The 25,025-nt window shown below is 44.2% G+C and overlaps 1 protein-coding gene across 2 annotated transcripts in view; it reads right to left on the bottom strand.

The window, feature by feature from the left end:
* Positions 1-5,874: 5,874 nt before the first annotated feature.
* LOC115159927 (probable helicase senataxin) overlaps positions 5,875-25,025 on the bottom strand; it is a 54,526-nt gene continuing 35,375 nt past the window's right edge. The window contains exons 16-25 of one of the 2 annotated variants that reach the window (XM_029710068.1): positions 24,819-24,931; positions 24,464-24,535; positions 22,549-22,698; positions 20,550-20,657; positions 18,855-19,039; positions 8,559-8,651; positions 7,749-7,904; positions 7,449-7,544; positions 7,187-7,277; positions 5,875-7,095 (exon numbers count right to left, since the gene is read on the bottom strand). In XM_029710068.1, the coding sequence (XP_029565928.1) occupies positions 6,361-7,095; positions 7,187-7,277; positions 7,449-7,544; positions 7,749-7,904; positions 8,559-8,651; positions 18,855-19,039; positions 20,550-20,657; positions 22,549-22,698; positions 24,464-24,535; positions 24,819-24,931 (1,799 nt within the window). In that variant the 3' untranslated portion in view covers positions 5,875-6,360. The remainder of the gene's footprint in view (positions 7,096-7,186; positions 7,278-7,448; positions 7,545-7,748; positions 7,905-8,558; positions 8,652-18,854; positions 19,040-20,549; positions 20,658-22,548; positions 22,699-24,463; positions 24,536-24,818; positions 24,932-25,025) is intronic. The other variant, XM_029710069.1, reaches the window with a different exon arrangement.

Here is a 25,025-nt window from a genome sequence, read left to right as displayed (position 1 = left end):
ATAGAGATACTGGGGTGCAAAGGAGCAAGATAAATAAATAAATACAGTATGGGGATGAGGTAGTTGGATGGGCTGTTTACAGATGGGCTATGTACAGGTGCAGTGATCTGTGAGCTCATCTGACAGCTGGTGTTTAAAGCTAGTGAGGGAGATATGGGTCTCCAGCTTGTGATTTTTGCAGTTCGTTCCAGTCAGCAGAGAACTGGAAGGAAAGGCGGCCAAAGCAGGAATTGGCTTTGGGGGTGACCAGTGAGATATACCTGCTGGAGTGCGTGCTACGGGTGGGTGCTGCTATGGTGACCAGTGAGCTGAGATAAGGCGGGGCTTTACCTAAGAGACTTGTAGATGGCCAGCCAACGAGAGCGTACAGGTCACAGTGGTGGGTAATATATGGGGCTTTGGTGACAAAACAGATGGCATTGTGATAAACTGCATTCAATTGGTTGAGTAGAGTGTTGGAGGCTATTTTATAGATGACATCGCCGAAGTCGAGGATCGGTAGGATGGTCAGTTTTACGAGGGTATGTTTGGCAGCATGAGTGAAGGATGCTTTGTTGCGAAATAGGAAGCCGATTCTAGATTTAATTTTGGATTGGAGATGCTTAATGTGAGTCTGGAAGGAGAGTTTACAGTCTAGCCAGACACCTAGGTATTTGTAGTTGTCCACATATTCTAAGTCAGAACCGTCCAGAGTAGTGATGCTGGACGGGCGAGCAGGTGCTGGTAGCGATCAGTTGAAGAGCATGCATTTAGTTTTACTTGCATTTAAGAGCAGTTGGAGGCCACAGAAGGAGAGTTGTATGGCATTGAAGCTCGTCTGGAGGTTAGTTAACACAAAGAAGGGCCAGAAGTATACAGAATGGTGTCGTCTGCATAGAGGTGGATCAGAGAATCACCATCAGCGAGAGCGACATCATTGATGTATATGTATATACACTGCTCAAAAAAATAAAGGGAACACTTAAACAACACAATGTAACTCCAAGTCAATCACACTTCTGTGAAATCAAACTGTCCACTTAGGAAGCAACACTGATTGACAATACATTTCACATGCTGTTGTGCAAATGGAATAGACAACAGGTGGAAATTATAGGCAATTAGCAAGACACCCCCAATAAAGGAGTGGTTCTGCAGGTGGGGACCACAGTTCCTATGCTTCCTGGCTGATGTTTTGGTCACTTTTGAATGCTGGCGGTGCTTTCACTCTAGTGGTAGCATGAGACGGAGTCTACAACCCACACAAGTGGCTCAGGTAGTGCAGCTCATCCAGGATGGCACATCAATGCGAGCTGTGGCAAGAAGGTTTGCTGTGTCTGTCAGCGTAGTGTCCAGAGCATGGAGGCGCTACCAGGAGACAGGCCAGTACATCAGGAGACGTGGAGGAGGCCGTAGGAGGGCAACAACCCAGCAGCAGGACCGCTACCTCCGCCTTCGTGCAAGGAGGAGCAGGAGGAGCACTGCCAGAGCCCTGCATAATGACCTCCAGCAGGCCACAAATGTGCATGTGTCTGCTCAAACGGTCAGAAACAGACTCCATGAGGGTGGTATGAGGGCCCGACATCCACAGGTGGGGGTTGTGCTTACAGCCCAACACCGTGCAGGACGTTTGGCATTTGCCAGAGAACACCAAGATTGGCAAATTCGCCACTGGCGCCCTGTGCTCTTCACAGATGAAAGCAGGTTCACACTGAGCACGTGACAGACGTGACAGAATCTGGAGACACCGTGGAGAACGTTCTGCTGCCTGCAACATCCTCCAGCATGACCGGTTTGGCGGTGGGTCAGTCATGGTGTGGGGTGGCATTTCTTTGGGGGGCCGCACAGCCCTCCATGTGCTCGCCAGAGGTAGCCTGACTGCCATTAGGTACCGAGATGAGATCCTCAGACCCCTTGTGAGACCATATGCTGGTGCGGTTGGCCCTGGGTTCCTCCTAATGCAAGACAATGCTAGACCTCATGTGGCTGGAGTGTGTCAGCAGTTCCTGCAAGAGGAAGGCATTGATGCTATGGACTGGCCCGCCCGTTCCCCAGACCTGAATCCAATTGAGCACGTGGGACATCATGTCTCGCTCCATCCACCAACGCCACGTTGCACCACAGACTGTCCAGGAGTTGGCGGATGCTTTAGTCCAGGTCTGGGAGGAGATCCCTCAGGAGACCATCCGCCACCTCATCAGGAGCATGCCCAGGCGTTGTAGGGAGGTCATACAGGCAGTGTGACTCCAAATCCAGACCTCCATGGGTTGATAAATTGGATTTCCATTGATTATTTTTGTGTGATTTTGTTGTCAGCACATTCAACTATGTAAAGAAAAAAGTATTTAATAAGATTATTTCATTCATTCAGATCTAGGATGTGTTATTTTAGTGTTCCCTTTATTTTTTTGAGCAGTATATATTTTTCTGGGACGGTTTTCCACTAGATGTTGGAGCATTACTGCAGGGAAAGCACACAATCGTTAGAATGTTATTGTATGCTGTAGCGTTAACATTTCCCTTCACTGGAACTAAGGGGCCTAGTCCGAAACATGAAAAACATCCCCAGACCATTATTCCTCCTCCACCAAAACGTACAGTTGGCACTATGCATTCGGGCAGGTTGCGTTCTCCGGAATCCGCCAAACCCAGATTTGTCCGTTGCACTGCCAGATGGTGAAGCGCGATTCATCACTCCAGAGAGCGCGTTTCCACTGCTCCAGAGTCCAATGGCGGTGAGCTTTACACCACTCCAGCCGACGCTTGGCATTGTACATGGTGATCTTAGGCTTGTATGCGGCTGCTCGGCCATAGAAAACCATTTCATGAAGCTCCTGACTAACAGTTCTTGTGCTGAAATTGCTTCCAGAGGCAGTTTGGAACTCGGTAGTGAGTGTTGTAATCGAGGACAGAAGATTGTTTATACGCTTCAGCACTCGGCGGTCTCATTCTGTGATCTTGTGTGGCTACCACTTCGAGGGTGAGCCGTTGTTGCTCCTAGACTAAACATTTCCACTTTACAATAACAGCACTTCCAGTTGACCAGGGTAGCACCAGCAGGGCAGAAATTTGACGAACTGACTCGTTGGAAAGGTGGCATCCTGTGACGGTGCCAGGTTGAAAGTCACTGAGCTTTTCAGTAAGGCCATTCCACTGGCAATATTTGTCAATGGAGATTGCATGGCTGTGTGCTGGATTTTATACACTTGTTAGAAACAGGTGTGGCTGAAAAAGCAGAATCCACTAAGGGGTGTCCACATACTTCTGTATATATAGTGTATTAGTAGATATCGTTGTTAGAAAGAATACTATATTTCCCTTGACGTAGTGATGCTGAATGTAAAAAAATGGCTCGACATACTCCGCTCTCACCTATGTAATTTAATTCAGGTCAGACATGTTTTATGCAAATAGAAAAAGAGCTGACATGATGATTGACACCAACACATCCAGCTCAGTTCCATTACGAATTAAGAAGAACTGAAATTAAACCAAAAATGGCATCATAATGTCCTAACAAACATTTAACTACCCATAAGGTTCTGATAGAACAAAATGACAGTTCCTAATAGGCCAAAACATAACGGTCTCCACATAGAAATATACTTACTAGAATAGGAAAAGACCCCTGAAACACTTTCTATGGCTCTCCCACTAAGAGATCGTCAATGGCGTGGAAACCCAGGGTTTACAGGGTCATCTTAATGACACCCTAGGCACTGGGTGGCATCCTTCATTTGGAGTAGAATTTTATTAAAAAATAAAACACTTCATTGAGAAAGTAGTTCCCGGTGTTAGTGGAGTCAGTGACATTGGACGTAAACAAAACAACTACAGGTGAAATGTACTATCCCTCCGTAAAAGGATGAGCACATTTAGACAAAAGCACCACTAACACCTGGGAGGAATGCAACAAAAAATAAACGTGGGTGGATGTCAGCATGCAATAATAAGACACAAAAGACATTCAGGAGGTGGTAAAATCCTGTTCTAGTCTAGTGTCTGTAAGGCGTCTCTATTCTGGGCTCCGCTTCAGAGGAAGTCTGCATTGTTCACATGAAGGGCAGTGGGATGAACTGAGACGTGTGGGGGAGATCCTCTGGGAGATGGGGCACAGATCAGAGACCAGCGTGGGAGTTGTCCTGGCTGAACCGCACTGATCTAGGACCAGTTTCCCCTACCACACAGTCCTACACTCAAGCATTAGGAGAATGGAAACTATGGTCTTATTTAGAGGAAAGTTGTACCTAAGCCGATAAGAACTGGTGAAAGGATTGTGGTATGGTGAGAGTCGTGTGTGACAGAGACACACAACACCCAACTAATAGCGGAAGTGTACCATCTACCTGTGTAAAGTGAAAGATACCTGAAACAAAATGCACCTTCTTATTTCCTCACTATTTTAGCAGTGGTTCAGAAAAACAAAGCATACAATGTTGACCATGGTCAATTTAGTGTCCCTAACACTTTACAGAGATGGAAACAGCTGATTGGTTTGGTGAACAATAATATACAAAGGCCATGTTCAGTACGAAAACGTTCTCGAAAGTTGCAGATAGAAATCCCACAAATAGAGCTGACGTGATTCCTTATTCAACATGTCAGAGATGCATGATTGTTCTACATAGCTTATTTCTTTCTGAACGTTCCAAAACAATAAGTCCAACTGAACACGCCCCAGTTGAACGTTGGCAAGAAGGTATTGTCCTCTTGCCTCCTTGCAGCATGCCTAAGGCACGTTCACGCAGATGAGCAGGGAGCCTGGGCATCTTTCTTTTTGGTGTTTTTCAGAGTCAGTAGAAAGGCCTCTTTAGTGTCCAACGTTTTCATAACTGTGACCTTAATTGCCTACCATCTGTAAGCTGTTAGTGTCTTAACGACCGTTCCACAGGTGCATGTTCATTAATTGTTTATGGTTCATTGAACAAGCATGGGAAACAGTGTTTAAACCCTTTACAATGAAGATCAGTGAAGGTATTTGGATTTTTACAAATTATCCTTGAAAGACAGGGTCCTGAAAAATGGAAGTTTCTTTTTTTGCTGAGATAACTTGTTTAGGGTTAGACTGGTGCCGTCTTTGGCACACAGGTCTTCTCCCAGAAACTATTATTACATTGAAATGATGAAGAAATTATTTGAACCATTACCTTCTAAACACTGGACAGTATCGTGACAGGTGAAACGCAGAAGGAATAAAGCCATGTATACTTCACTGCAGTTGCTGAGAGGCACTGGAAGCCTATACTTTGGTTGCAACATTCGAGGAGGCAGCTGGCCTGAAGTCCAACAGCGGTGAATAATACGTTCATATAACCTTGTCTCTGTCGACAAGAAAGGTAACCTAAAATAAGTTTTGTTGATAGAGTTTGTGTGTGTAAAAACAAGCTTGTGTAAATGCACAGTGTGATACAACAACAAATAAAAGTGCATCCAATACCATACAGACAAACCAGCAGAAGAAAGTGACCAGAGATGTCAAAGCTTCTCTGGGGCATAAAACGGCATTCAACTAGTGTACAACATGTCTCCCTAATTAGAAACCCATCTGCCCCACATTCTCCAGAGTCCACTTAGACTATGTATGGGTCCATGTAACAAATTCTATAAAGATGCTTAATGTAACACAACCAGGCCAACTCCAATCACAAAATGTAACCTTATTTGCCTCAGTTAACCAGCATCCTGGTGCTAAACAAGGACGACACTTTAAAAGCAAAATACAACTAAAATAATTGCCTATAGTCAAATAACTGGCTGACGAGATATACTTTTGCACTTAATATATGCTTTAAGTGGAAATAGTGTGTACTTTCAATTTGAAGGTAACAGCCATTCTGTTAAGTGGGCTATACTACTAATAAATAACCAGGTATCAAACATTGAGCACCAGAGACATTATTCTTAGTGCTTTTATGAAGCGCAGAACATATCTATACAAATGCAGAGCACGTAAGGAAAGGAGATAAGAAAATGAATAAAAGTCACAGGCACAGTACAGTGCATTACCCTGGTTACATCTCTCAGTAATAAACTGGAAACACACCAGTGTTATAATACAAGGGCCCTTTCACAAAAGGCTCCGCCCCCATTGTCCAAACAAAGGGCAGTTTAATACAGAGAGGCCAGTGGCCAACCCACATACTCAAGCCATAACAGTCATTAAACAGCTTATTACAAAAACGATTAGATTTATTACAGAAATAAAATTGACTTGTAAATGATACAACAGTATCATATTACTGCTTGAGATGGTGAACAGTGATGTTTTTGACTGACTGTTCGACAACCAAACTATTCCGCGTAATCTCTTGTCCTTCCACTGTCCGTCCCTTTCCCTGAACTTATCAGAAAGTACACCAATAAAAAACAAACCAAACAGAGTCAGTGGTCAGTCCTCTCTTTCCCCCTCTTGGAGTGGGTGGGAGGGATCCATCGGGGGTCTGGGTCTCGTTTCTGGGGGTGAGTGCGTGTGTGGTGGTTGAAGGAGGCTGTGGCACTGTAGCGATTAAAGTCTCTCTGTCTGGGGTCCCTCGGTGGTCTGTTGACTCCATCTCCTGGGTAGGGCGCGGTGATTGGTGAACGGTGTTGCTCTCTGTCCCTCTCCCTGACAGCCCATCTCTGGTTTTGGTACCCAGTTGAGTGACGCTGATCTGGACTGTTGCGTCCTCGTGGATCCCTCTCAGCTCGCAGATCTCTCAGGTTTTCCACCCGGGAGTCTCTGTAGCCCTCCGCTCGTGGGTCCCTGATTCCTTCAGCATGTAGATTCCAGTCTGCTCTATGCTGGGGGGTCTGGACTACCAGACAGGGGTATCTGGGACTGTCAGCGTCCTGGGGAGGGGATACCGAGCTGGGCTGCTGGGGAGAGTCCCTGCCCTGGGCGAACAGGGCTGGCTCAGAAGAGCGGCGTAGCTGGAAGGGAGCAGGCCTGGGGGGATCAGCGATGGGACAGGGGGCAGCAGGGGGAGGGCCTGGTTCTCTGAGGGGGTAAGACAAGCTCCTGGTCAGCTCCTGCTTGAAGATCTTCCTGGCGTCGGTCTTGAAGGTCATCTCATTCGTTGATATAATGACGTCTCGTGTAGCGGCATCCTTGATGAGCGCGCCCCAGTCTTGGTTTTCCTAGGACAGACACACAATCAACATGAGGCTGGAAAAGGAAATGCAACCAGACACAGGCCTCCATACAGATACAGGAGGAGGAGCTAATTACCTGGAGTGTCCGTAGATGGCCCAGAATGAACAGGCTAAACTTGGCCCGGGTGATGATGGTCACATTCAACCTCTGGCGATTCACCAGGAGTCTGGGGGGGAGGGGGGGGGGGGGGAGTCCACCACAGATCAGAAACTATACCCATACCCCAGGTAAGCACAGTACTGGTAGCATGAAAGCGTAACATAAATCCAATTTGTTATATCATTACCAAGTATAGGGCCTGGTCACATGACCTTACCAGGAAAGCTTGAACACTCACCCGATGCCGCCCTGCTCGTGGCTCGCCCTGACGCAGGAGACAATGACACAGTCCATCTCTCGGCCCTGGAAGCCTTCCACAGTGTCAACGTCCACCCTGGAACACAATTTGTCTTTGTCTTTCTAGAGTCCCTTCACACTGCTAGCGGGAGAAAAACTACAGCAGAAAAGAAGCCATTTCTTTTTGCTCTAATGATTCTGCCAGCTAGAACTACTGAAATGGCTTCCTTTTCAGAGCATATCCCTGGCAATCTACTAACCCCAATGAGAATGCACATTTATGGTGCAGCACTTGACTCACGTGAGGTTCTTGTTGACCACCTTGGCCATCTCGCGGCTGATGCGGTCCTTCTGGGCATTGTAGGGCGTGATGACCCCCACCTTGACCTGATGCTTCTCAGCCATCAGCCTCAGCAGGAACACGACTAGCTGCACCTCTTTCAGGTTGCTGAACGACCTGGTGACCAGCCAGACGGCAATCGAACAGTCATTCAACATGTATTCAGTCACAAGCACTTTTTCGCAATGTCATGCATGTCATTAAAGGGATTGTTCAGCAAGAGGTTGGGAATTGGAACAAAATCAAAGTGTGGATTGCAGTCACTCCCTGTCCCTAGACCAGGTGTATTCAACTCTTACCCTACGAGATCCGGAGCCTGCTGGTTTTCTGTTCTACCTGATAATGAATTGCACCCACTTGGTATGCCAGGTCTAAATAGGTCTCTGATTACAGGGAAACAATGAAAACAAGCAGTGGAACTGGCTTCAAAGTCCAGAGTTGAGTTTGAAGGCCCAAGATCAGATGTGTCAAACTCATTCCACGGAGGGCCGAGTGTCTGGGTTTTCGCTCCTCCTTTGTACTCGATTAATTAAGGTCACCAATTAGTTAAGGAACTCCACACACCTGGTCGTCTAGGGCTTAATTGAAAGGAAAAACCAAACACACTCGGCCCTCCATGGAATGATTTTTACACGTGCCCTAGAATGTTGTGGAGATAAGAAATCAAATGTCTAAATCATGTAAAGGTCACTAAACTATCCCTTTAACATGAGGCCTACAGTAGAATAAAATAGGACAAGTCATAGGACCATGATCCAGAGCATTTCTTACGCTCCCTCCTTGACCTCCTGACCGTCGGTCACGTCAAACACACGGTAGGGCTGGAGAGGCCAGCCAAAGTTCCCCCTCCTCTCTGCAGTTTCACTGAAGACAGGAACACACACACACACACAAATGATAGCCTAGTGGTTAAAGGCAGTTAACCCACTGTTCCCCGGTAGGCCGTCATTGTAAATAAGAATTTGTTAACTGACTAGTCTAGTTAAATCAAGGATCAATAAAAAATATTGTTTAACATGCAATGTAAAACACTTAAAAAGGAGAATTCCCGTGATTCACTTCCTAATTTCTTGTTGTGCAGAATCAGGGCATGCAAAGGACATTAAAAGCGCAAAGACCCACATACATCCTTTTAGAAACTGACATGCTCTCGGTATAGCGATGTACAGTACCAGTCAAAAGTTGACACCTACTCATTCCAGGGTTTACATTTATTTACTCTTTTCTACAATATAGAATAATAGTGAAGACATCAAAACTATGAAATAACACTTATGGAATGCAGTAACAAAAAAAGGTGTTAAACAAAACGTGTTTTATATTTGCGAGTCTTCCAAGTAGCCACCCTTTGCCTTGACAGCTTTGCACAGTCTTGGCATTCTCTCAACCAGCTTCATGAGGTAATCACCTGGAATGCATTTAAATTAACAGGTGTGCCTTGTTAAAAAGTTCATTTATGGAATTTCTTTCCTTCTTTTTGCGTTTGAGACAAACAGTTGTGTTGTAACAAGGTAGGGGTGGTATACAGAAGATAGCCCTATTTGGTAAAAGACCAATATTAAATGGCAAGAACAGCTTAAATTAGCAAAGCGAAACGACAGTCCATCATTACTTTAAGACATGGTCAGTTAATGCGGAAAATTTCAAGAACTTTGAAAGTTTCTTCAAGTGCAGTCGCAAAAACCATCAAGTGCTATGATGAAACTGGCTCTCATGAGGACCGCCACAGGAAAGGAAGCCCCAGAGTTACCTCTGCTGCAGAGGATGAGTTCATTAGAGTTACCAGCCTCAGAAATTGCAGCCCAAATAAATGCTTCACACAGAGTCCAAGTAACAGACATATCAACTGTTCAGAGACGACCGCGTGAATCAGGCCTTCATGGTCGAATTGCTGCAAAGAAACCACTATGGAAGGACACCAATAAGAAGAAGAGACTTGCGTGGGCCAAGAAACACGAGCAATGGACATTGGACCGGTGAAAAATTGTTTGATCTGAATGAGTCCAAATTGCAGATTTTTGGTTCCAACCGCCGTGTCTTAGGTGAACGGATGAACCTCAAATGTGTGGTTCCCACCGTGAAGCATGGAGGTGTGATGGTGCTTTGCTGGTGACACTATCATTTGTTTTTCAAAAGGACAATAACCCAACACGCCTCCAGGCTGTATAAGGGATATTTGGCCAAGGAGATGGAGTGCTGCATCAGATGACCTGGCTTCCTCAATCAACTGACCTCAACCCAATTGAGATGGTTTGGGATGAGTTGGACCACAGTGAAGGAAAAGCAGCCAACAAGTGCTCAGCATGTGGGAAATCCTTCAAGACTGTTGGAAAAGCATTCCAGGTGAAGCTGGTTGAGAGAATGCCAAGTGTGCAAAGCTGTCATCAAGGGAAAGGGAGTCTACTTTGAAGAATCTAAGTAAAATATATTTTGATTTTTTGAACACTTTTTCTGGTTACTACATGATTCCATGTGTGTTATTTCATAGATTTGATGTCTTCACTATTATTCTACAGTCGTGGCCAAAAGTTTTGAGAATGACACAAATATTAATTTTCTAATTAATTAGTCTGCTGCCTCAGTTTGTATGATGGCAATTTGCATATACTCCAGAATGTTATGAAGAGTGATCAGATGAATTGCAATTAATTGCAAAGTCCCTCTTTGCCATGCAAATGAACTGAATCCCCAAAAAAACATTTTTCAGTGCATTTCAACCCTACCACAAAAGAACCAGCTAACATGTCAGTGATTCTCTCGTTAACACAGGTGTGGGTGTTGACAAGGACAAGGCTGGAGATCACTCTGTCATGAGTTCGAATAACAGACTGGAAGCTTCAAATGGAGGGTGGTGCTTGGAACCATTGTTCTTCCTCTGTCAATCATCGTTACCTGCAAGGAAACACGTGCCGTCATCATTGCTTTGCACAAAAAGGGCTTCACAGGCAAGGATATTGCTGACAGTAAGATTGCACCTAAATCAACCATTTATCGCATCATCAAGAACTTCAAGGAGAGTGGTTCAATTGTTGTGAAGCAGGCTTCAGGGCGTCCAAGAAAGTCCAGCAAGCGCCAGGACTGTCTCCTAAAGTTGATTCAGCTGCGGGATCGGAGCACCACCAGAACAGAGCTTGCTCAGGAATGGCAGCAGGCAGGTGTGAGTGCATCTGCATGCACAGTGAGGCGAAGACTTTTGGAGGATGGCCTGGTGCCAAGAAGGGCAGCAAAGAAGCCACTTCTCTCCAGGAAAAACATCAGGGACAGACTGATATTCTGCAAAAGGTACAGGGATTGGACTGCTGAGGACTGGGGTAAAGTCATTTTCTCTGATGAATCCCCTTTCCGATTGTTTGGGGCATCCGGAAAAAAGCTTGTCCGGAGAAGACAAGGTGAGCGCTACCATCAGTCCTGTGTCATGCCAACAGTAAAGCATCCTGAGACCATTCATGTGTGGGGTTGCTTCTCAGCCAAGGGAGTGGGCTCACTCACAATTTTGCCTAAGAACACAGCCATGAAAAAAGAATGGTAGAAACACATCCTCCGAGAGCAACTTCTCCCAACCATCCAGGAACAGTTGGGTAACGAACAATTTTCCAACATGATGGAGCACCTTGCCATAAGGCAAAAGTGATAACTAAGTGGCTCGGGGAACAAAACATCGATATTTTGGGTCCATGGCCAGGAAACTCCCCAGACCTTAATCCCATTGAGAACTTGTGGTCAATCCTCCAGAGGCAGGTAGACAAACAAAAACCCACTAATTCTGACAAACGCCAAGCATTGATTATGCAAGAATGGGCTGCCATCAGTCAGGATGTGGCCCAGAAGTTAATTGACAGCATGAAAGGCCGGATTGCAGAGGACTTGAAAAAGAAGGGTCAACACCGCAAATATTGACTCTTTGCATCAACTTCATGTAATTGCCAATAAAAGCCTTTGACACTTATCTAATTCTTGTAATTATACTTCAGTATTCCATAGTAAAAAATATCTAAAGACACTGAAGCAGCAAAGTTTTGTGGAAATTAATATGTGTGTCATTCTCAAAACTTTTGGCCACGACTGTACAATGTAGGTAAAAAAAACAAATAAAGAAAAGCCTTTCAAATGAGTAGGTGTCCAAACTTTTTGACATGTACTGAAGGTCATTCTGAACTTTCTCCGCAACATAATGCCATACAACTCTCCTTCCGTGGCCTCCAACTGCTCCTAAATACAAGTAAAACTAAATGCATGCTCTTCAACCGATCGCTGCCTGCACCTGCCCGCCTGTCCTGCATCACTACTCTGGACGGTTCTGACTTAGAATATGTAGACAACTACAAATACCTAGGTGTCTGGTTAAACTGTAAACTCTCCTTCCAGACTCACATCAAACATCTCCAATCCAAAGTTAAATCAAGAATTGGCTTCCTATTTCGCAACAAAGCATCCTTCACTCATGCTGCCAAACATACCCTCGTAAAACTGACCATCCTACCGATCCTCGACTTTGGCGATGTCATTTACAAAATAGCCTCCAATACCCTACTCAACAAACTGGATACAGTCTATCACAGTGCCATCCGTTTTGTCACCAAAGCCCCATATACTACCCACCACTGCGACCTGTACGCTCTCGTTGGCTGGCCTTCGCTTCATAATCGTCACCAAATCCACTCGCTCCAGGTCATCTACAAGACCCTGCTAGGTAAAGTCCCCCCTTATCTCCGCTCACTGGTCACCATAGCAGCACCCAACTGTAGCACGCGCTCCAGCAGGTATATCTCTCTGGTCACCCCCAAAGCCAATTTCTCCTTTGGCCATCTCTCTTTCCAGTTCTCTGCTGCCAATGACTGGAACGAACTACAAAAATCTCTGAAACTGGAAACACTTATCTTCCTCACTAGCTTTAAGCACCAGCTGTCAGAGCAGCTCACTGATCCCTGCACCTGTACATAGCCCATCTATAATTTAGCCCAAACAACTACCTCTTCCCCTACTGTATTTATTTATTTTATTTTGCTCCTTTGCACCCCATTATCTCTATTTCTACTTTGCACTTTCTTCTACTACAAATCTACCATTCCAGTGTTTTACTTGCTATATTGTATTTACTTTGCCACCATGGACTTTTTTTTGCCATTACCTCCCTTATCTCACCTCATTTGCTCACATTGTACATACTTATTTTTCTACTGTATTATTGACTGTATATTTGTTTTACTCCATGTGTAACTCTGTGTTGTTGTATGTTGTCGAACTGCTTTGCTTTATCTTGGCCAGGTCGCAATTGTAAATGAGAACTTGTTCTCAACTTGCCTACCTGGTTAAATAAAGGTGAAACAAATAAAAAAAATATTAAAAAAAATTAATGTTCCTCTAAGCTGCGCCCAGTCGTGCAATAGCCCCGACACTGCCGCGCAGCTCCCTGGGACTGCTGCGCATTAGAAATATCAGCCCACGGAAAGCAGCACGAGATTGAACTTCGACGTAACTCTTTAAAGTTCTCCCTGTTAACACGATCAACGTTTCCCTTTACTGTGGCAATTGTGATCGAATCAACACAATATCAAATCAAATGTTATGTCACATGCGCCGAAATAGACCTTACAGTGAAATGCTTACTTACAAGCCCTTAACCAACAATGCAGTTAAGAAAATAACAAAAAAAAATGATAATTTAAGAGCAGCAGTAAAATAACAATAGCGAGGCTATATACAGGGGGTACCGGTTAGTTGAGGTAATATGTACACTACCGTTCAAAAGTTGGGCTCACTTAGAAATGTTCTTGTTTTTCCAAAGAAAAGTACATTTGTTTCCATTAAAATATCAAATTGATCAGAAATACAGTGAAGACATTGTTAATGTTGTAAATGACTATTGTAGCTGGAAACGGCAGTTTTTTATTGGAATATCTACATAAGCGTACAGAGGCCCATTATCAGCAACCATCACGTCTGTGTTCCAATGGCACGTTGTGTTAACTAATCCAAGTTGATCATTTTAAAAAGGCTAATTGAGCTCAAAATGGCCAGAAACAAAGACATTTCTTCCGAAACTCGTCAGTCCAGTCTTGTTCTGAGAAATGAAGGCTATTCCGTGTGAAAAATTGCAGATAAACTGAAGATCTCGTACAACGCTGTGTACTACTCCCTTCACAGAACAGCGCAAACTGGATCGAACCAGAATAGAATGAGGCGGAGGCCCCGTGCACAACTGAGCAAGAGGACAAGTACATTAGTGTCTCTAGTTTGAGAAACAGACACCTCACAAGTCCTCAACTGGCAGCTTTATTAATAGTACCCGCAAAACACCAGTCTCAACAGTGAAGAGGCGACTCCGGGATGCTGGCCTAATTTTATGTTATTTTAAAATGGACAAAATGTGCTTTCTTTCAAAAACAAGAACATTTCTAAGTGACCCCAAACTTTTGAACGGTAGTATACATGTAGGTAGAGTTATTAAACTGACTATGCATAGATAAGAGAGAGTAGCAGCAGCATAAAAGGGGGGGGGGCAAGGAAAATAGTCTAGGTAGCCATTTGACTAGATGTTCAGGAGTCTTATGGCTTGGGGGTAGAAGCTGTTTAAAAGCCTCGGACTTGGCACTCCGTTACTGCTTCCCGTGCGGTAGCAGAGAAAACAGTCTATGACTAGGGTGGCTGGAGTCTGACAATTTTTATGGCCTTCCTCTGACACTGCCTGGTATAGAAGTCCTGGACGGCAGGAAGCTTGGCCCCGGTGATGTACTGCGCCATTCGCACCACCCTACGAAGTGCATTGCGGTCAGAGGCCGAGCAGCTGCCATACCAGGCGGCAATGCAACCCGTCAGGATGCTTTTGATGGTGCAGCTGTTGAACCTTTTGAGGATCTGAGGACACATGCCGAATCTTTTCACAAGTGTGTCTTGGTGTGTTTCGACCATGTTAGTTTGTTGGTGATGTGGACGCCAAGGAACTTGAAGCCCTCAACCTGATCCACTACAGTCCTGTCGATGAGAATGGGGGCGTGCTCAGTCCTCCTTTCCTGTAGTCCACAATCATCTCCTCTATCTTGATCACGTTGAGGGAGAGGTCCTTTTCCTTGCACCACACGGCCAGGTCTCTGACCTCCCTATAGGCTGTTTCACCACTGTCGTGTCATCGGCAAACTTGATGATGGTGTTGGAGTCATGCCCTGGCCGTGCAGTCATGAGTGAACAGGGAGTACAGGAGCGGGCTGAGCACACATCCCTGAGGGGCCCCCGTGTAGAGGATCAGCGTGGCGGATGTATTGTTACCTACCCTTACCACGTGGGGGCGGACCGTCAGGAAGTCCAGGATCCAGTTGCAGAGCGAGGTGTTTAGTCCCAAGGTAGTTAGCTTGTTGATGAGCTTTGAAGGCACTATGGTGTTGAATGCTGAGCTGTAGTCAATGAACAGCATTCTCACGTAGGTGTTCCTTTTGCCCAGGTGGGAAAGAGCAGTGAGGAGTGCATCATCTGTGGATCTGTTGGGGCGGTATGCAAATTGGAGTGGGTCTAGGGTTTCTGGCATAATGGTGTGAGTCATGGCCAGCCTTTCAAAGCACTTCATGGCTACAGATGTGAGTGCTACGGGTCGGTAGTCATTTAGGCAGGTTACCTTAGTGTTCTTGGGCACAGGGACTATGGTGGTCTGCTTGATACATGTTGGTATTACAGACTCGGACAGGGAGAGGTTGAAAATGTCAGTGAAGACACTTGCCAGTTGGTCAGAGCATGCTAGGAGTACACGTCCTGGTAATCGGTCTGGCCCTGCGGCCTTGTGAATGTTGACCTGTTTAAAGATCTTACATCAGCTGCGGAGAGCGTGATCACAGTCGTGCGGAACAGCTCATGCTCTCATGCATGTTTCAGTGTTTCTTGCCTCGAAGTGAGCATAGAAGTTATTTAGCTCGTCTGGTAGACTCGGGTCACTGGGCAGTTCACAGCTGTGCTTCCCTTTGTAGTCTAATAGTTTGCAAGCCCTGCCACATCCGACGAGCGTTGGAGACGGTGTAGTGCGATTCGATCTTAGTCCTGTATTGAAGCTTTGCCTGTTTGATGGTTCGGAGGAGGGCATAGCGGGATTTCTCATAAGCTTCCGGGTTAGAGTCCCGCTCCTTGAAAGCGGCAGCTCCACCACTTAGCTCAGTGAGGATGTTGCCTGTAATCCATGGCTTCTGGTTGGGGTAGATGCGTAATATTACACACTTTCAAAGCAACATACCGAAATAAAACGAACTACGCAAGAGATTTTGTTGTAGGCAGAATTCAGAGTAGGATTCTATTGCGATAGCTGCATTCAAAGCCATAGCTGCATGTAGCCACGTGTGCACATTTTGTTCATATCTTTTGCTAGTTAGTGAGTCACTATCCCAGTTATAGATCATTTGTAGGCAGCAATAGGGGAGTGATTGCTTCCTACAAAAGCTCTTCGAAAAGAAAGTCAGGTAAAGAACATTTTTGTCTTGAAGGGACAGTGTTGTGTTTTGAGACAGGCTTGAATAAGCCAAATAACGAATAGGCAGAGGGTAGCATAATTTGTCTGATTCTCTGTAATAAGGCTATTGGAATAATAATGCATTTATTTTGTTAAGTGGTTTCTTGCATCAAACAACATTTTCAGTCACCTTGTCTGAAGGACAAGTGGATAAACAGGTTAACGTCAAGCCCTGTTTGTCTTTCAAAACTCTCATAGAATGTAGGCCTACATTGAACACCACAAATTGGCTGCTACTGTAGGCTGAATGATAGCTGTTCTATAACCATATTAAAATGTTATGGGATGGATTTTCTCCATTGTTTTTGATGATAGGCCACTCTGGTAGGCCTACATTATGATCAAATAGCCACAGTAGCCTACTTGGCCACTTAAAACTAACTAAAAGCAGGTACAGCCTCAGTGTTCACAGTAAAAGCGCTGGACATTACACAAAATGTTCACATTATTCAAGTTCGCTCTCAGCCGACCTGAAATTTGCTAAGTGCTTTAAAACAAATTGAGGGAACATTGGTTATAGTCCATTTTGTCGGTTTCCCTCACACAGCTGTGCAGGCTGAGGCTGTCTCTAGAGTAAACAGACACAGCCCCGTGCAACACTGTTGGTAGAAGTGGAATATAACATTGCGGAAAAAGTTTGGGAAAAACAATTACAGTGCCTTGCAAAAGTATTCATCCCCCTTGGTGTTTTTCCTATTTTGCTGCATTACAACCTGTAATTTAAATGGATTTTTATTTTGGATTTCATCTAATGGACATACACAAAATAGCCCAAATTGGTGAAGTGAAAAAATAAACCTGTTTAAATTTTTTTTTTTAAAAGCAAAGTGGTGACGCATATGTATTCACCCCTTTGCTATGAAGCCCCGAAATAAGATCTGGCGCAACCAATTACCTTCAGAAGTCACATAATTAGTTAAATAAAGTCCACCTGTGTGCAATCGAAGTGTTACATGATCTCAGTACACACACACACACACGTTCTGAAAGGCCCCAGAGTCTGCAACACCACTAAGCAAGGGGCACCACCAAGCAAGCGGCCCTATGAAGACCAAGGAACTCCCAAAACAGATCAGGGACAAAGTTGTGGAGAAGTACATGGAAAGAATATGGCACCACAACAAACCTGCCAAGAGAGGGCCGCCCACCGAAACTCACAGACCAGGGAAGGAGGGCATTAATCAAAGGCAACAACGAGACCAAAGATAACCCTGAAGGAGCTGCAAAGCGCCACAGCGGAGATCTGAGGATCTGTCCATCGGACCACTTTAAGCCGTGCACTCCACAGAGCTGGGCTTTACGGAAGAGTGGCCTGAAAAAAAACAAGTAAACACATTTGGTGTTTGCCAAAAGGCATGTGGGAGACTCCCCAAACATATGGAAGAAGGTACTCTGGTCAGATGACTAAAATTGAGCTTTTTGGCCATCAAAGAAAACGCTATGTCTGGCGCAAACCCAACACCTCATCACCCAAGAACATCATCCCACAGTGAAGCACGGTGGTGGCAGCATCATGCTGTGGGGATGTTATCCATCAGTAGGGACTGGGAAACTGGTCAGAATTGAAGGAATGATGGATGGCGCTAAATACAGGGAAATTCCTGAGGGAAACCTGTTTCAGTCTTCCAGAGACTCGAGACTGGGACGGAGGTTCACCTTCCAGCAGGACAATGACCCTAAGCATACTGATAAAGCAACACTTGAGTGGTTTAAGGGGACACATTTAAATGTCTTGGAATGGCCTAGTCAAAGCCCAGACCTCAATTCAATTGAGAATCTGTGGTATGACTTAAAGATTGCTGTACACCAGCGGAACCCATCCAACTTGAAGGAGCTGGAGCAGTTTTGCCTTGAAGAATGGACAAAAGTCCCAGTGGCTAGATGTGCCAAGCTTAGAGAGACATACCCCAAGAGACTTGCAGCTGTAATTGCTGCAAAAGGTGGCTCTACAAAGTATTGACTTTGAGGGGGTTGATTAGTTATGCACGCTCAAGGTCTGTTTTTCTGTCTTATTTCTTGTTTGTTTCACAATAAAAAATATTTTGCATCTTCAAAGTGGTAGGCATGTTGAGTAATCAAATGATACAAAAAAAATCTAATTTAATTTCAGGTTGTAAGGCAACAAAATAGGAAAAATGCCTAGGGGGTGAATACTTTCACAAGCCACTATACGTGTACAATATTAAAGACCTACATCGCTATACTGAGTGTGTCAGTTTCAAACATTTATTTTGCATGCCCTGATACTGCACAACGACTAAGTGAATTGCAGCTGGGGTAAGTTTCTCAAAAACAAGACAAAACTAGAAATAAAATAAAAAGTGTCTGGAAACTTCCATAACATTAACATTTAAAAAAATGAGATGTACTTCAGAAATAGGAACAGTCGCCATTAATAATGCAGCACTGTGTACACCACTACACTCAAACAAATTGTGTTCAATGACAGGTGCATTACATTGTAATTAAATATTTGCTCACACTCTCTCCAGCTTTAGGAACATGAAAACAATAACTAGACCATTCATTCCTACTGAATCAAGTCCGTGTGTTTTAAAGGCGTGGGCAGGGAGGGAACCTACCCGTCAGTTTTAAGGGCCTTGCGGTAGATGTGCTTGGAGGGGAACTCGCAGATTTCGGGGTGCATGCGGTACTGCCAGCTAAGGAAGACCACAGGGCTGGGCTTCTTGTTCTCCTTACAGTAGTAATCCAGGTTATTCACAAGCCGAGCCATCAAGGACTGGCCGTACTTCAACTCCTTCGCTTTCTGACAGAAGAAAAATCATACATTTAAATGGAACACTTAATCTACCTAACACTAAACCTTTTAATGTACAGTACCAGTCAAAAGTTTAGACACACCTACTCATAGGAGGGTTTCTTTATTTTTACTATTTTCTACATTGTAGAATAATAGTGAAGACATCAAAACTACGAAATAACACATATGGAATTGTGCAATAACCAGAAGTGTTCAATCAAAATATATTTCAGATTCTTCAAATTAGCCACCTTTTGCCTTGATGACAGCTTAGCACACTCTTGGTCCTCTCTCAACCAGGTTCATGAGGTAGTCACCTAGAATGCATTTCAATTAACAGGTGTGCCTTGTTAAAAGTTAATTTGTGGAATTTCTTTCCTTCTTAATGCACTTGAGCCAATCAGTTGTGTTGTGACAAGGTAGGGGTGGTATACAGAAGATAGCCCTATTTGGTAAAAGACCCAGTCCATAATATGGTAAGAACAGCTCAAATAAGCAAAGAGAAATGACATTCCATCATCACTTTAAGACATGAGGGTAAGTAAACGCAGACAATTTCCAAAATGTTGCAAGTTTTCAAGCGCACTTGCAAAAACCATCAAGCACTATGATGAAACTGGCTCTCATGAGGACCGCCACAGGAAAAGAAGACCCAGAGTTACTTCTGCTGCAGAAGAATGAGTTCATTAAAGTTACCAGCCTCAGAAATTGCAGACCAAATAAATGCTTCAGAGTTCAAGTAACAATCATCAACTGTTCAGAGGAGACTGCGAGAGTCTAGAAAGAAAATCACAATTTGACCAAGAAGGAAAGTGATGGAGTGCTGCATCAGATGACCTGGCCTCAATCCAATTCAGATGGTTTGGGTTGAGTTGGACCGCAGAATGAAGGTAAAGCAGCCAACAGGTGCTCAGCATGTGGGAACTCCTTCAAGACTGTTGGAAAAGCATTCCAGGTGACTACCTCATGAAGCTGGCTGAGAGAAAGCAAAGCTGTCAAGGAAAAGGGTGGTTACATTGAAGAACCGCAAAATGAAATATATTTTGATTTGTTTAACACTTTTTTGGTTACTACATGATTCCATGTGTTATTTCATAGTTTTGATGTCGTCACTATTTTTCTACGATGTAGAAAATATTAATAAAAAAATAAAAAAACCTTGAATGAGTAGGTGTCCAAACTTTTGACTGGTATTGTATATCTATAGGGGGAGAGGGGAACACAATGAAAATACACAGTTACTGTTTCATCGTCAGTCAGAATCATTGACCTGAGAAGTGCTGAAAGACTCACATGAGTAAGAATAGGGGCGGCAAGTAGCCTAGTGGTCAGAGCGCTGGGCCAGTAACCACTGACAAGGTAAAAATCTGTCCTTCTTCCCCGGAACAAGGCAGTTAACCCACTGTTCCCCAGTAGGCCGTCATTGTAAATAAGAATTTGTTCTAAACTGACTTCCCAAGTTAAATAAAAATCTCTTGCAGGTGTATTTTCAGGTAATGACAGTGAGCTGCAGTACCTGGGAGATAACCGTAGGGGGCAGCTGATGGGGGTCTCCCACCAGGATGAGGGCGTTGCACTGGTAGAGCATAGGGATGAGAGTCTCCGTCTCGGTGGCCTGCCCTGCCTGCACCACACAAAAAGATGTTGGGGAGAAAAAAAATGCTCTTGGTTTCTCACATTCATACTGAGGCAGTGTGAAGGTGTTTTCACATACAGTGCATTCGAAAAATATTCAGACCCCTTGACTCTTCCCACATTGTTACATTACAGCCTTATTCTAAAATTGATTGGAAGTGTTTTTTCCCCCCTCAATCTACACACAATAATGACAATGCAAACACAGGTAGGTTTGTTGAAAATGTATTAAATTATAAACTGAAATATCACATTTAAATAAGTATTCAGACCCTTTACTCAGTACTTTGTTAAAGCACATTTGGCAGCAATTGCAGCCTAGTATTCTTGGGTATGACGCTACAAGCTTGGCACACCTGTATTTGGAGAGTTTCTCCCATTCTTCTCCGCAGATCCACTCAAGCTCTGTCAGGTTGCATGTGAAGGGTCTGCACAGCTATTTTCATGGCCCCTCCTGAGATATTGGATCGGGTTCAAGTCTGGGATCTGGCTGGGCCACTCAAGGACATTCAGAGACTTGTCCCGAAGCCAATCCTGCGTTGTCTTGGCTGTGTGCTTAGGGTCGTTGGAAGGTGAACCTTTGCCCCAGTCAGAGGTCCTGAGCACTCTGGATCAGGTTTTTATTAAGGATCTGTACTTTTCTCTTGTCATTTTTCCCGTGATCCTGACTAGTCTCCCAGTCCCTGCCGCCAAAAACATCCCCACAGCATGATGTTTCCTCCAGACGTGACACTTGGCATTCAGGCCAAAGACCACAATCTTGGCTTCTTCAGACCAGAGAATGTTTCTCATGGTCTGAGATTCGGGTTCTCGGTCACCTCCCTGACTAAGGCCCTTCTCCCCCGACTGCACAGTTGGGCTGGGCGGCCAGCTCTAGGAAGAGTCTTGGTGGTTCCAAACTTCTTTCAGTTAAGAATGATGGAGGCCATTGTGTTATTGGGGACCTTCAATGCTGCAGAAATGTTTAGGTACCCTTCCCCAGATCTGTGCATCGACACAATCCTGTCTCGGAGCTCTACAGACAATTCCTTCGACCTCATGGCTTGGTTTATGCTCTGACATGCACTGTCATCTGTTGGACCTTATATAGACAGTTGTTTGCCTTTCCAAATCATGTCCAATCAATTGAATTTACCACAAGTGGACTCCAAGTTGTAGAAACATCAAGGACGATCAATGGAAACAGGATGCACCTAAACTCAATTTCAAATCTCATAGCAAAGGGTCTGAATACTTATGTAAATAAGGGATTTTTATTATTTTTAATACATTAGCAAATATTTCTGTTTTCGCTTTGTCATTATGGGATATTGTGCGTAGATTGAGGAACATTCTTATTTCATTCATTTTAGAATAAGGCTGAAAACATAAAATGTGGAAAAGTCAAGGGTTCTGAATAATTTCTGAATGTTCTGTACCTACTTACATTTTGGAATCTGAATGACAGCATTTAGTTAAAAGATAACAAAGTTTAATCAAGAACATTTACATGTAAATATTATTGGTAACATGATAAGAGTAACTACAGATTAAATTATGCTGACATTGAAAATTATACTACCAAAGGCTACTGCCCCTTTAAGAGCTAGAAATGATTTTGTGCCTCGTGTTATTCAAACCCCATAACCAGATAAAGCCTATGAAGTTATTTTGTAGCCTCCACACATATTTTGGCATCTCTGTGTACGAGTCCTTGACAATCGCTAATCAATGTCCAAAAACGGCACAAATTATTTTCTGCTTCTCATTTGTGGCACCCATGTGAGTTATGGGTGCTGCAGCAGCCTAGTGTGCTTGCACACCGAGAGTCTCCAGGACCACTTTGGTAGATGGAACAACTATTGAAATGCAGCCAAAGTATAGGAGCTCCATATTCTGACCTCGTCCACGATGACGCAGCTAAAGGGCTTGTGTCCCAGGCGCCGGAACGCCGACTCCAGGACAGTGCTGCCGCTGGTGCTCAAGGTGCAGCAGACCACATGGGCATCCTGCAGTACCTGGGCCTGGGTCTCCTGCTTCCTACTGCGAGACTGATAGTGGGAGGAAGAAGAAAAAAAGGTAGATAACGAGTTCGACAGAAAGAGGGAAGACAAAGCATGAGGGTTATGAGAGAAAGAAGCATTTCTAATTAGAAGTCTTTCCCATAAAAGCTGTTTTTTTCCCTTTCTTTAATCCATCCTGAATAATAACTCATCTAATGAGACCTTATACACATGACAACGTTGCTAAAGTCATCCATGTACACTACCGGTCATATTTAGAACACCTACTCATTCAAGGGTTTTTCTTTATTTTTACTATTTTCTACATTGTAGAATAATAGTGAAGACATCAAAACTATGAAATAAAACACACGGAATCATGTAGGAAGCAAAAAAAAATCTAAATATATATTTTTAGATGAATCTTCAAAGTAGCCACCCTTTGCCTTGATGACAGCTTTACACACTCTTGGCATTCTCTCAACCAGTTTCACCTGGAATGCTTTTCCAACAGTCTTGAAGGAGTTCCCACATATGCTGAGCACTTGGCTGCTTTTCCTTCACTCTGCGGACCGACTCATCCCAAACCATGTCAATTTTGCTGAGGTTGGGGGATTGTGGAGGCCAGGTCATCTGACGCATCACTCCATCACTCTCCTTGGTCAAATAGCCCTTACACAGCCTGGAGGTGTGTTGGGTCCTTGTCCTGTTAAAAAACAAAACGATAGTCCCACTAAGCGCAAACCAGATGGGATGGCGTATTGCTTCCGAATGCTGTGGTAGCCATGGTGGTTAAGTGTGCATTGAATTCGAAATGAAATCACAGACAGTGTCACCAGCAAAGCACACCCCCTCCATGCTTTACAGTGGGAAATACACACGCGGAGACCATCCATTCACCCACACCGCATCTCACAAAGACACGGCAGTTGGAACCAATAATCTCCAATTTGGACTCTAGACCAAAGGACAAATTCCCACCGGTCTAATGTCCACGGCACGTGTTTCTTGGCCCAAGCAAGTCTCTTCTTATTGGTGTCCTCCAATTGTGGTTTCTTTGCAGCAATTCGACCATGAAGGCCTGATTCACGCAGTCTCCTCTGAACAGTTGATGTTGAAATGTGTCTGTTACTTGAACTCTGAAGCATTTATTTAAGCTGCAATTTCTAAGGCTGGTAACTAATGAACTTATCCTCTGCAGCAAAGGAACTCCGGGTCTTCCTTTCCTGTAGCGGTCCTCATGAGAGCCAGTTTCATCATAGCGCTTGATGGTTTCTGCAACTTCCCTTCAAGAAACTTTCAAAGTTCTTGAAATTTTCCACATTGATTGACCTTCATGTCTTAAAGGACTGTCATTCAACTTTGCTTATTTGAGATGTTCCTTCCATAATATGGACTTGGTCTTTTACCAAATTGGACTATCTTCTGTATACCCCCCCACCTTGTCACAACACAACTGATTGGCTCAAACGCATTAAGGAAAGAAATTCCACAAATTAATTTTTAACAAGGCACCCCTGTTAACTGAAATGCATTTCAGGTGACTACCTCATGAATCTGGTTCAGAATGCCAAGAGCGTGCAAAGCTGTCATCAAGGCAAAGGGTGGCTATTTGAAGAAACTCAAATATATTTTGATTTAACACTTTATTGGTTAGTACATGATTCCATATGTGTTATTTCATAGTGTTGATGTCTTCACTATCATTCTACAATGTAGAAAATCGTAAACGAAGAAAAGCCCTTGAATGAGTAGGTGTTCTAAGTCTTTTGACATGTAGTGTATATAATGGTCATGTGATTGAGGGCCTTACTTGTTTGAGTTGGAAGCTGAGTGTCTGTCTCTCTTGGAGCAGTCTGGACTTCTGCGCTGCCAGCTCATGGTACTACACACCAGCCAATAGAAGACGCAGGAAGAGAGAAATCATGAAAAGCAGAAAAATGTATAAACATGCCATTCCATCATATATTTAAAGGTAAAGACAAGGGAGATTGAAAGAGGGTGAGTCAAAGGGCAGTGGGCTGGATTCGAACCCATGTCGACTGCAAACGCGTCTGAACAGAGGCCCATAATTAAAGTAAGAGCCCACAGCGTAGAACAGGAGATTTGGGTAACTGTAGGTGTGGCCAGCCTTCTGGCAACCTCTGCTGGGGGAAGCATGCATGTACCATTTCCTCTTTCTTTTGCAGTTTTGGCAACATCTTGGAGATCTTGTCTATGCTCTCGTCCAGCTGCGCTCTGCGCCGGTGGATGTCTGAGTCCTGTGACATCAGGGCCTTTTCTGCAGGTGAAAAGGGACAAAACACGTGTTTTTTTATTGAGGTGATTTGAGGAAGGTGCATGCATACTTGTGCCCGCGCACACTCTCCAGACTC

The sequence above is a fragment of the Salmo trutta genome, chromosome 23 (assembly GCF_901001165.1).
Source record: "Salmo trutta chromosome 23, fSalTru1.1, whole genome shotgun sequence".
In the NCBI taxonomy this organism is placed as follows: domain Eukaryota; kingdom Metazoa; phylum Chordata; class Actinopteri; order Salmoniformes; family Salmonidae; genus Salmo; species Salmo trutta.
The sequence above is the reverse complement of the archived record's forward strand: the minus strand, read 5'-3'. Positions and strand labels throughout refer to the sequence as shown.